The sequence below is a fragment of the Lissotriton vulgaris genome, chromosome 2_1 (genome assembly GCF_964263255.1).
Source record: "Lissotriton vulgaris chromosome 2_1, aLisVul1.2, whole genome shotgun sequence".
NCBI classification, from domain to species: Eukaryota; Metazoa; Chordata; class Amphibia; order Caudata; family Salamandridae; genus Lissotriton; species Lissotriton vulgaris.
The window spans coordinates 147,376,153-147,389,297 of record NC_141687.1 but is presented as its reverse complement, the minus strand read 5'-3'; the positions used below and the strand labels follow the sequence as shown (position 1 = coordinate 147,389,297).

The 13,145-nt window shown below is 46.6% G+C and overlaps 1 protein-coding gene across 1 annotated transcript in view; it reads left to right on the top strand.

Moving 5' to 3' along the window:
• NCF1 (neutrophil cytosolic factor 1) overlaps positions 1 to 12,568 on the top strand; it is a 139,490-nt gene extending 126,922 nt beyond the window's left edge. Inside the window, exons 10-11 of the mRNA XM_086954592.1 lie at positions 4,748 to 4,899; positions 12,301 to 12,568. Of these exons, the coding sequence (XP_086810718.1) occupies positions 4,748 to 4,899; positions 12,301 to 12,425 (277 nt within the window). The 3' untranslated portion in view covers positions 12,426 to 12,568. The remainder of the gene's footprint in view (positions 1 to 4,747; positions 4,900 to 12,300) is intronic.
• The last annotated feature ends 577 nt before the right edge of the window (positions 12,569 to 13,145 follow it).

Below are 13,145 nucleotides of genomic sequence, written 5' to 3'. Positions count from 1 at the left end.
GATCAGGTAGTACTGGTTTCGGTAGATCCGTCTTGAGTGGAGGAAGTGGCGGAGGTGGCGGAACAGGGGAGGTCTGTCGCGGTACCGGTGGAACATTATCTGGGGGCGCAGTGCCACCCCCATCCCTGTCAGTAGGCAGGGCACGAACAGGCATGTTGGTATAAGCTGGTGCTACATCCTCTAGATATGAATTCAGGAATATATCTTTAGTAGTTTTATGCATTACTTTAGTTGGAACTAATGGTGTCGGTAAGTTTTTCGGTATCTCTGATTCGGTTTCGGATGGGCCATCTGCTACGAGATACATACCGTTTACAAGATTATTTCGGGCACGGTCTATTTGTTCTGTTTTTACTCGGATCCCTTCAGTAACTAATTCGTTTTCTCGTTCTTTATCTGATTCTTTAAGTCTGTCTTCTCTACGGAGTGCTTTGTCAGCACGTTTACGTGATTCCTTACGCCAAAATTCTATGGCGTCCTTCTGGGATTGCCTAGCTTTCTTTTTCCATAATGCTTCTTCTACCCTCATGATGCACTCGGCATCCCACGTTCCGGTAACAGGCCATCTGTGTCTTTCGTCTAGGTGCTTGGTGTAATCGGCCCATAAATCTAGATATAATATGGCATCTATGCCGTGTTTCTGATACATAAAATTGCCTGGAGTGTCCCTAGGGGGGATAGGAATTTCTTCCTCTAGTAACCCTTTCCTAGTTCCGATCTGTTTTAACTTGCTGAGGAACGGCATCCTGCTTACTTATTGCTGAACGCTAGGTCTTTTATTCCTTGATACGAGTTGCTAGTTAATACAAGAAATACAATAATACACGGTAAAACAGTCACATTCATACCACAACATTAATCACATAAAAACATTAAAGACATAGCTAACTACCCCCTACACTGAATGTACCGCTCAACGGTACGGATACACTGGTATAACAGTGCAGAAATTCGGAATACTTTATATACTGCTAAACAGTACAGATACACTGCCTAAAAACAGTGCAGACCGGACTTGCGTACCCAAACCCGTCTAGATACGACCCAGCAATGGTACTCACCGGGAAGCACGGAAACAGAAGGCCTCGGAAAACTCGACTGGACTCGACTCGGAACTTCGGAAAACTTCGGAGAACTTTCGGAAAACTTCGGAAAACTTCGGAAAACTGGTGGGCCTCTTCACACCTCGGACCTTGCTTCTTTCGGCTGGGCTCTGGTCGGGATCCTCCGCACTCCTCACCGCCTCGTCTGGGCACTGATCGCAGTCTTCGTCACCTCCGTGGGTCAGAGGGGGATGCAGGAAATCCTGCCAGTACACGTGTAGTCCGTCTAACTGATGGCAGGGGACACGGATTGCAACGCACCTACCGGCGCGTGAGGTGGGGGAGGGTCCCTATTCGGGCGCCAAAATGACGTAAATAATTAATTTACTCTCTTAATTTCTATGCAGGTAAGTACTTAATCAATGATAACTCAATCAGAAGGAAAGAAAACAGAGTCCGTGGTGTTAGAGTTTCTAAGGGTTTTATTCCTCATAAAGGAATCAGGATATCATGTTCTGACCACCACAGGGGTGTCAGAAGGGATAGATGAGCGCGCTCTCGTTTATTGACAATACATAGCTTATATACTTGATTTACATCATAAGGTTCAATGTAAGAGGCGTAACAGCTGAGAGAAGACAAGATAACAGTATACACGTGGTACCAATACATCATCAAGAGGCGTAAACTAGGCGTGAACTAGAGGTGTGTGCTAGAAACGTCACTGATAGGTGACACAAGTGGGTGGCACCAAGGGGTGGTGCTAACAGAATGTTGTAATGTCAGCAGAAATCGGAAGCTTGGATGCGCGCGCAGCTGCATGACGTGTGATTGACGGGGTGCAGGGGTCTTGACATTTACACTGACGGAAAGAGACAGAAGTCTGGCATGTCAGATCAACTTGTACTTCTATCATATCTGATATCTGATGTTTAGGAACTATACTATCTGGGCGGAAAGGTCTCTAGGGTAGAGGCTGTTCTATGCTAACTGTGGATGCGTGTATGAGCGCCTGAGTGTCTACATGTGAAGCGTGGGGCACGGGGCCTTCCATGGAAGCATGGCAACGGAGGCTATGAATTACTTGCATTAAGACAGGTCGGCCCTTTTGGCTCTGCAGCTGAAGAGAATGTTTACAGGATCTAGTAGGCAGGAATGTATTCTCGGGGAGCGGAACAGATAACTCGAAGGTTATAGTCAGTCTTGGCAGAAAGCAGGCTTGAGCTGAGCGCGAGGGGCCGCGCTGAATGTAGGACAGAGTTCACGAGTACAGAGGTAGCCTGGGCAGAGCCAGGAGCCACAAAAGAGGTTCAGATGGCAGGAATTCAGGGCCTACTCTGGCTAGAGCAGGAAAAAGTGAAAAGTGTACTACAAAAAGACGTTGGCATAGCATACTTAGGAACGGACTATATAATCCATTCATGGTGCTTCTGAAAGAGGACAAGTTGACGGTGGACGCAAATGTATTTGCGTCTTCATAGCTGGCACAGGAGGGAAGTTACATGCACTTTAAGCTGGTACATGGAGTCGGTGGGGTACGCGCTAGGGAACACATCATGGCCAAAATTTAATTTTCCTCAGAACGCCGACTTGACGGCGACGACGGAGATCTGTTTCTCGACGTTGGGCGAGCCCGCACCAACGGAGAGCGACTCCTTGACGCCGATCGTCGCTGGGTTGACGATGGCGGAGGATCCGATGTACCTGTGATCTTCGTCGACGACCGGTGTCCTCTCGACGGCGAGCCCACCGTCAATAGTCTTTTCGTCAACGTTTTTGTTGCCAATATAGGAATTTGAAGCGCCGAGCCCCACGCCGATGGAGAGCATACTGGAACCTTACTTCAAGATGGAGTGGTGGCTCTCTCTTTCCTCTTCTTCAGCAGCTGGCAATGCTGTCAGGTCTTTGGATTATGTTCAGTAGGAAGGCATAGAATGCAAACAGGATGGGAGTCTGTTTTAGCCTTCTTCTTGCCACAGGAAGGACAAGGGTCAAAAAGAGAGGGCATTCTTCACTGAAAAATAAGGCTCCACTCTCTAAAAAGCAGTAGAGATATACTCCAACACCAAAAAAACGTCGGAGTAAAAAGGTTTTTACAAAAATATAGAAGTATTTTCTGACAGAAATCAGAAAAAGTTAGAGCTGAAGTTACCAGGGTCCTGACGGAAGAAGGAACTGACCTAACTGTCACCCCTGAGGCATGATGGGAAGCTAGTGTGCATGGCTGCCTTAAAGGCACGGTGCCAGTTTATTCTGAGTATTTCTGTGGGTTAGCTCTTCAGCTTTAATGTTTCTGCTATGCAGCATATGTTCTGACAATGTATTTTGATTCTTCCGTGCAGGATTGTGATTTCTGCTGTATATTAAAGCAGTTTTCAAATGCTTTCTTTCTCCCTGCTTTATTGGAATGTATTTATGTACAAGAGAATTTCTTACAGCCTTGCTATGGAAGGCTGTGTGTGTTTGTGTGTATGTGTGTGTGATAGCTACATATATGTTTTTCACATATATGTGACGTGTTTCCGGGGTCCTGCGCATGGGCAGGAATATTAAGGTGCTTATGACTATTGATGAGGATCCCCTGGAAGAGAAAAACAAGTTTCTGTTCTGCACTGCTTTTAAAGCTCCTGGCTTTTGCCTACATACTCTGAACATTGTGCTGTAAAAATAAATTATGAGCTTCCATTTGAAAAAGATCTTTCCTCTCCCAAGGCTCAAAGAGTAACAAACTGGAGTTGATAATAAAACATTTCAGGCGTTCACAGTCCAGTCCAGCTTCAGTCCTAGTGGTGGAAGTATATGCAATCTGGCAACCAAATACTAGGTGGCAAACTCAGAGGCAGGTCCCCAAGCATAAAACATCCAAAGCTCTTGAGTGCTCACAGGCCAGTGCTGAGAGCAGAACCGAGTATCCTTCTCTTCTAAAACTCTTGACCATTGATTCGTTCAGGAAGTCTTCATCAGAGTGAACCAGTCACTATTTAACCCTCTTACACTTCTCGTGGATGAACTGCACACCAACTCCAACCGCACCTATATTATAGTCCATCATTCTACATTGCCCGTGTGCACCAGGTTCAAAGAGATGTAGTGTTAGTGGGATACAAGGCCAACTTTGCACCATTACTAGATTTTAATTATAGTAAAACAGAAGCACAAAATCTGATAATGCAGGAAAACAAAAAAAGCCAGAAGACTCATATCACTGCCAGACCTGACCTAATCTACCTTTACCTGAAGAATTAGTTGTACCCTCTTTAACATTCCATCTGTCCATCTGCTGATCTTACACATATGGATACTATGTTTGGTTGAATTATGATATCGGCTTAGCCCTAACCACGATTTACCAACTGTTAAGCATGACTAACCAACCCACTGCGCGAGTTTAGATGGAACCCAGAGCACTAAATCCTTGCAATGTGATATGCTGCTATGTAAAGTACTTGAAAAAAATGTGTTAGTACTGAATTGAGATATGACCTATCTATACAAAAATATTCAGCCATGCAAACATATATGATCTTCGGCTAATCTGTATTACATCTTTTGCTTCAGTTTCTCTCGTGCAAATGTCTTAGTGCTTCAAGGCTTAATTAAAGGCTGTCAGCCACAGCAAGAATGAATGAATTTTCTTTTTCAACCACAGCACTGTACAATTTCCTTTTATTTGTGAAGGAAATAATATACATTTTTGTCATCAGATCCACCATCCGCAATGCCAAGAGTATCCATATGAAAGGGCGCAAACAGTTAAACCAAGAAACGTACCGGAGGAACAGCATGCGGTATCTCCAGCAGCGCAAGTCCCAAGACAACCTCTTAAAAGTGGAGAATGGAAATCCCAAAAATCTTGGTAGGTTTCTGAATGTGATTCTGCTATTAATGTTTTATTGAAAGTTAAGTCTGCTTTGGGCGAGCCTTTGATAAAGATCTTACAAAGAAGTAGATTTTTTTCTTTTAGATATCTTCAAGAGATTATATCAGTGATGTTGAGTCATGCGCAATCTGCATTTTCTTTTAACTTTTACCAAGTGAGCTCAATGCTTTTTAATTCTGTTAATCTCCCAAAATTGAAATCCAATTTTTTGGTGAATTTCTTGGTGGAGGTCAAATTCCAGATACATTCACAAAGGAAGGGCTGATTGCTGCAGCGTTTCCTAATTTCTGCATTAAAAAAAATCTTTAAGTAATCTAAGTGAAAATCCGCTTTTACTCTCTTGGTTGTTCAAATCAATAATCCATTTGTGAGAAAGACATTGGCTGTATTCTAACAATAAATCCGACCTCCTCTCCTTCTTTTCGATTAGTGGATACTTTGAGTGAGTTTTAACAGAATGATCCCTCTATGAAACCTAAATAACTTACTTGGAAATGATGTTGCTACTTAACTTTATTTTTGGTATTTTTACGTATTTGAACACAGTACAAGTTCACATCTCAAAACTCACATCAGCATGGTACAATATGCAATTCCAACGCACGCAGCGTGGTCCCCGCTTAAGCAATACAATTTCACATGTATTCAAACATTATAAACAAGGCTTTCATGATATGTTGCATGTAATAGTCATTTCATTTCCATCTAGCATGCGTGACCCGCACAGTGACACATCATGGAACAATCTTACAAATCATCCTGTTGTGCTCAGAGAGTCAGTATCCCCTGTAAATTATTCTCTACATGAATCTCTAATCAACGTCACTACCCCCGACTTCCTCATTCCTCCCTCGTTCTGCTGGGGTAGAATGCCCTTCAGACTCAGCCTCCTGTTGCAGCAGGTAATCCTGTTGTGGACCCCATATGTCTTTGGGTCTAGAGGACACAGGCATAGTTTCTGCATGTATCTGATTCTGGTCCTGACAGTACACCATGTCGTGAACCCGCTCCTTAAACTTAGGGGCCCTTCCCCTTCCCCATTTACAGGCAATACGTCTTTTAGCTAGCAAAAGTGCCACATCCATGAATTTCCGGCTGGCTTTAGGTATCTGTGCTGTGTATCCCAATAAAAACATTAACGGATCCGCCTGAACCTGTAAGCCTAGCATTCGTTCCAGAGCACCACGTATAGTCTCCCAGTACTGCGCCACTTGCGGACAATCCCACGCCAGGTGCAGGAAGCCAGCGCTAGGTCTCCCACATCTCTCGCAGCAGTCAGTGTCTGCCAATTTGAATCTATATTTGCGCAGCGGGGTGTAATAGAGTCTGTGCAAATATTTATAATGGATAATCTTGAAACGGCAGCTTGCCGTCATGCACCCTGTAACTCCACAGCAATACTCCCACTGCTCATCGGTTATGTCAGCACCCAAGTCCTCATTCCAGTGACTCCGTGCCGTTCCAGTGACTTCCGGTGTGTGATTGCGAAGACTGTCGTATATGCGCGATACCATGTGTGCGCCATCAATGCTACTTAAGACAACCTGGAGTGGGGCAACACAGTCTGGCTCTTTTGGGTACTCCGGAAGAAGAGCTCTTAAGCTTTCCCGTAGTCTTATGTAGTAGAACACCTCCAGTGGGTTAGGAGTGTATTCACTAAAGAAACGGTCTTGGGCACGGAATTCACCGTCAGCAAACAGGTCACCCCAAGTCGTTATATGAAGTGTCTGACACATCCTCTGGAACCCAGCCTCTTGTAACAGAGCTACCTCTGGATGATATGTGAGTGGCATACGTGGTGCATAAAGCAGCGGCATGCAAACTCTACGTAGCAGCCTCTGCCAGGCATCGATCGTGCAAGACACTGTGGTTGGGGGGGTTTCTAAATCCGCCTGTCTCCCATAGACCGCGCCATTTAGCGGCATAGGATGTGCAATCCAGTCCTCGACTGCAATTTGCGGCATAAAACGAGTGGGTCTCACCCAGTGATACAAGTAATGTGCCTGTGCACATATGTAGTATGCCTCAAAGTCTGGGATATCGAAGCCTCCCTTACTATATGGTTGGGTTAAAACCGCCCACCTGAGCCTTGAGTGTCGCCCTCCCCATACCAGCCTAATCAATTCTGAACGTAAAGTTTTAAAAAAATAAGCACCTGGGTAATATGGTATATTAAGGAAATAGTAAAGGAACCTAGGCAGGACGACCATTTTTATAAGGGAGACTCTGCCAGCCATTGAGAGTGGAAGCGCCATCCACCTCGTAACAGTGTCCTTCAATTTCATTATGGCTGTCCCATAATTGAGTCGTAATGTCTCCTCCCTATTGTTAGAGATTTGAATCCGCAGATATCGTAGCTCACTATGGCACCATTCCAGTGGGAAATCCAGAGGGAACTCCCGCACCGCAGTGGTTAAGGGGAGAAGCTGTGATTTCCCCCAGTTAATTACTATTCTGGACATTCCACCAAATGTAATGAATTCTCGTAGCAGGGCATTCAACTTGTTTTCCTGTTCTGCGACATACCAAGTGACATCGTCCGCATATAAAGAGATAGACATCTGTCGCTGAAAGCAGCGAAATGCACTATCCTTATGTAGCTGCCTTATACGACAAGCTAGTGGTTCTATTGTGATAGCGAACAGCAGGGGAGACAACGGGCAGCCCTGGCGGGTACCCCTAGTGATCTTGAGTGTTTCTGAAAGATGCCCGTTCGCAAGTACCGCCGTGGGTTCTGTATATAGTAACTGTACCCACGATATAAATATAGGTGGAAATCCCATTTTTTGTAAGACCGTGAAGAGATAACGCCACTTCACGGAGGCGAATGCTTTAGATGCATCTAGGAACACAGCCGTCAGGGGGAACTCGGGGGCAACGGTCTGCACGAGGGAGAACAGCGTCTAGCGTCTGAAGATTATGAGACGTCACTCTCATTTGGACGAAACCCGAATGATCAGGAAGTATGATTTTAGTCGTGAGAAGAGACAGCCTTGTTGCCAACACTTTTGCCAGAATTTTTGTGTCACAATTTATCAGTGATAGCACAGTTAAGAGTCGCACCATGTAGGGTCCTTGCCCGGCTTCAATAGGGACATAATCACAACCTCCCGCATGGCGCCTGGCAGTATCCACTCCTCCATGGATCCCTCAAACACTTCTCTCAGGACTGGCGCCATGATGTCAATATAGCATTTATAGAATTCTGCTGGAATCCCATCCAAGGCTGGTGCTTTTCTATTCGCCAAAGACATTATGGCGTCCTTTACTTCATCCAGCTCGAACGGTGCACTGAGGAACGTCCTGTGCACATCGCTCAACCAGCATAAGGCCAGATCTCCTAAAAAGCCGTCCAGGTCAATGTGCCCAGCGGATTTTGTAGTGTACAGGTGCGCATAGTGAGAGTGAAGAGTCTGTAATATCTGGCCACTGTCTCTACACGTCTCCCCCTCCTGATCAACTAGTTCCAAGATAGTATTGGTGCCTCTTTCAATCCGCACTATTTCCGCCAATGCTTTACCCGGTCGTTCTCCCTCATTGTATTTACGGGCCGTTCAGTACTTACTTCTAAATTTTACTTCGCGCTGTGCTTCCTCTTCATACTCAGTCAGTTTAATGCGAAACTGTTTGTGGGCTTCCCCTCCCTCCCGGCATCTGCCTCTCAAGTGTATGCAACTCCCTTTCTAGATTAGCTAGAGAACGCCTTATGTCTCGAAGTACCCCAAAACTTTTGGCCATGCACCACCCCCGGACAGTAACCTTGAAGGCCTCCCATATCAGCTCAACACTGTCCACTGTGTTCTTATTGCGGGGAAAGAAATCCTTAATATCCTCCCTAAAGACTGTATCAAGTAAAGCTGTGGGTTGGAGTCGCCAGCCACGCTTTGGGCGATCATAACTGGGTATAGTCAAAGCAACTAGGACCGGACAAAGATCCGATTGTGTTCTAGCAAGATGTCTGACGTCCGTGATCCCAGTTGCCAGGTCACCAGTCAAGAAGCAATAATCAAGTCTCGCCCAAGTGCCTGTGTATGAGGTAAAGTGTGTTCCTTCTTTTATTGATGGGTGCATGTGCCTCCAGCTGTCCACTAGTCCTCCCTCATCTATTATGCCCTGCAATGTCTCTCTCATTCTTGGGTGATATTGCGTCTGACCATCCGCTCAATCTAACGATGGCATAACAGCTACATTGAAGTCCCCTCCCCAGATATATGACGTACCCAACATCTAATATCTTGCCCCAGAGTAATGTAAAGAACTTCGGATCATCCGTGTTCGGAGCATAACAATTGACAATTGTGATGACATCACCTCCCAACCTCCCCCAAAGTATCACATAGCGTCCCACCTTATCTACCTGCTGTCCCAGCACCGTGAAGGGAGTCGCGCGATGAATCGGGATGGCAGCACCCCTAGCATAGGAGGAATAATTATAAAACACTCTGACGTTCGCCCATCTACTTGCAAAGGGAGGGTTGGGTTGAGGGGCTATGTGTGTCTCTTGCAGTAGCACAATATTTACATTATGCCTATCTAGGTAGGCCAGTACTTGTCTGCACTTTCGAGGGTCCTTAAGGCCTCGAATATTCCAGGACATAATCTTACAATTATTTGTGCTTGAGTCACCCATTGTTATAACATGCAATGCATACAAAATACAACTGCACAGTATAGTGCGCTATCTCCAGACTCCCAATGCCAATGCAGCTCCAAGATGTGACTCGTACCTCGAACTCTAACTGTGAAACTCGGAACATCTCCTTCCATCCCCACCCCCCCTAAAGCCTCCCCCCTGCACCCTCCCCCCAGTTCACCATATAGATCAGCTAGAAAAAAACAACAGTAGCCTACCAGAAGGCCCCTCACAGCCCTCCCCCCTCCCACTGAAGCAGCCCCAACATGCCAGATGAGTTCACCCACCCCTCTCAAGAAAAACACCCTCTCTATCCAGATGATAGAGTTCAACATAGGGGGTTCACCCACAGGGTAAACGCTTCAGACAGTCACACAGCCACCGTCCCCCTTCGAGCCCCGAAACCTGTACCACCACTGGGCTCAGTCCAAGGAGGGAACGTGGTCCTGGGATACGTTACCACTGGAAACCACTCTTGTCCTCGTCCCATGCAGGATGCGATGTTGTTCAGCCACTTCCACACCCTCGACTTGTATAAGCAGCCCACTAGCAGTCATCAGAAAACGTAAATGCAGTCTCAATTATTTCCCCGAGTGTTCAATCATCATCATGCTCTTCTCTAAGAACATCCTGTGGCTCCGCATCTCGGCCATCTGCTCCTCGTTGCGTATGCTTCCATTGTCAAAGGTAATCTTCCACATGTTGTGGATTAGTGAAAAATCTTTGCTTGCCCTGGTGCATTACACGCAACCTTGCCGGATAAATTAGCGCATAATCAATCTGCGCTGCACGCAATTTCCGCTTCACCTCCAAATACTTGCGACGCTCTTCTTGTACCATCGGAGTGAAGTCCGGATATATTGAAAAAGTGACACCTTCATACACCAATTTTTGTGGCACTCTGGCCGCTCGTAAGGCCACGTCTCGGTCGCGATAGTTTAACAAACGTGCGATGATGGGCCTCGGCTGCTGACCAGGCTTCGGCTGCGGGCCCAGGGAACGATGAGCACGCTCCACTATAAATTGCATAGAGAACGCCTCCGTGCCTATCGCCGACAGTAGCAGTTTCTCGATGTATTCCTCCATACGCCCCGTGTAGGTCGACTCCGGAATGTTGGTCACACGTATGTTGTTCAGCCTGCTGCGGGCCTCTAAGTCCTCATTTTTGGCCGCGATCGTCCGGACTAAGTTGTCCTTCCGGGCCAAGCGCGTGGCATGGCTGGCCGTGGCACCATCGGAGTCCGATATAAGTCTTTCTGCTTCCTTCAGCCGTTCTTCATGCTGATCAACCTTGTGTACCAATGCGTCCCTCCTGGAGATCATTCGATCCACCTTATCCACCACCGGGGCGAACCCCTGCCTCATTTCCTGCAGAATTTGGCGCACATCTAGATCTGTAGTAGCCGCTTCACCACTCGCTCTCTTCCCGCCTTGCAGATCCGCTGTCGATGATGTAGGCTTGGGGCCCTTTTTATTCCTCTCAAAGGTAAGTGTCGGTTGGCGAGTGTCCGGTTTCCCCATGATAGCGGTAATCGCGCGTCGCCAAGGTCCAGCAGCAGGGGATAATCTCATGTCACAGCGCGTGGAATGGATATTAGAGCAACCAGTCTCTTGAACTACGTTCTCCAGCTCCCGCACCAGTAGGATGGCCCAATCGAGTGCAGCGTATTATCAATATGGCTCATGCTGCCCCCACGAGTAAAGATAGTAGTAAGATCCAGGAGGCAGTATTATCATCAAAAATAGTAAGAAAGGGGCGGGAAGTACCACAATTCAACGGCCGCCACAGTACCCAATCTCATCACCCCTCAGGTCTCTAGATATCCTCTGGCCACTGCTTGTAGCTCTATGCAATCCCCTACTTCTCACACCACAGGGCACGCCATGGGGAACAAGGCCGCAACGCAGGTCGGGTCTCCAGCTTGGGCAACGTCAATCTCCCGCAGATCAGGTCAGCAGTTTCACGAGGATGAGCCCACAACTAGCACCAGCGGTGTGTCAGTAATGCCAGCAGTCTCGTTTCAGTAGGGAGCAAAGGAATCTGTATGCCCATGCACGGGTGCTCACCAGCAGGGCTCAAGTGCAGGCCAAAGCAATGTCAATGGGGCCAACGTTACGGGCTCTGTAGGCGCCGGTGCCCTCCTCCAGGGCCTTCCCGCTCCGCCTCAGCAAGACTCTGTGCCCCTCGTTGGGGGTGCGCAATCGCCAGCTCGCCGTGGGCAGCAAGGGAGCACCACTCTCCGCTATTGCGGCGTCTGCCGCCAGCAGGCAAGGCCTACCTGCCTCGTGGGAAGCCTCGGTCTGCCCCTCCGTGCATCCTGGCGCTCCAGTGCCGGTCCCAGGTCGATCTTGTAGGTCGCGGTGCTCAGGCTAGGCGAACGCTATCGGTCCCAAACTTTCACCGAGTCCGGGTACCGATCTCAGCAACACCTGGACTCCGTGGTTTCCGGATGGCAGTCTATTTAAAAAGGAAAATTGTAGAATAATTTGCCCAGGCAGCGGAAGCCTCATGTCATGGAGGCCATTCCACTTGTGCGCCCTCTCTACTGATGAATGTTTTTATTGGAATGATCTATTAGTGAGTATTATTCACCAAACTAGAATCTACTTTTGATTTTGCAGAAGGATTTAATGGTACATTTTGTAACGGGAAGGTTCATTGGTGAATCCTAAGTAATATATTTGAGATCTTTTGTTGTGGTTGAAAGTTTTTCCTCATTGTTCTTTTGTGGTTGATTTTCTAGAGATGATCAAGGAGGTGGAGAATAAATCCAAGAGTCAGCCAACCATACCACCCAGACCGAGCAAGGACCTCCTGCTTAATCGATGTACGGAGCAGACCAGGAACAAGATCAGAGCAGGAAACTGAAGGAAGGAGCATGAAAATACTTTGATGCACCCATAAAACTAGATAGCTGTGAACCTTGCTGGCTGTGGAACTATCTTGAAAGACCAGTATAAAACCAATTGCAGTAGATGCAGGGTTTAAACATGCCAAAATGTATTGAAGAGATTACAACACGTGTTCACCTAATGACCGATCAGCCCAAACGTATAACAAGCAATTCTACAAGTCACGGAATCTTGAGCAGTGTTGGTTAAAAAGCCATGGTGCAAGACCGATGTCATTGATAAAGTAGGACAACTATGGGGCAACTATGGTGGGGAGAGAAATAATGCCACTTTCCAAAATGTTAGATACATGTGGAAAGTTGAAAGGTCAAGAGATCCAGAACATTCCATATATGTTCTCACCAGTTAAAGATGGAGCAAGAAAAATGTAACATAATGCACAGTCATGTGTTAAATGTGTGATACCTGGAGATGGGACTTCACTTTGTGTTTTATTTACTAATCAGCAGAAATTTCACAATACTAGATGGCTCCATGATTCTGCAACTCTTTATTGTTATGAGGAAATAGTTGTAGCTATTGATGCCATATTGCTGAAGTGACCCACCAAATTATTCTAATGCATCGAAAGTGTTATCAGAGGTCCGATGACTACCACTGCATTTTGTGCATCATGCTTTTCCGTCCAGGAGCAAGAAAGTGATGGGCAGTTACTCATGTACTGATCCACATCTTG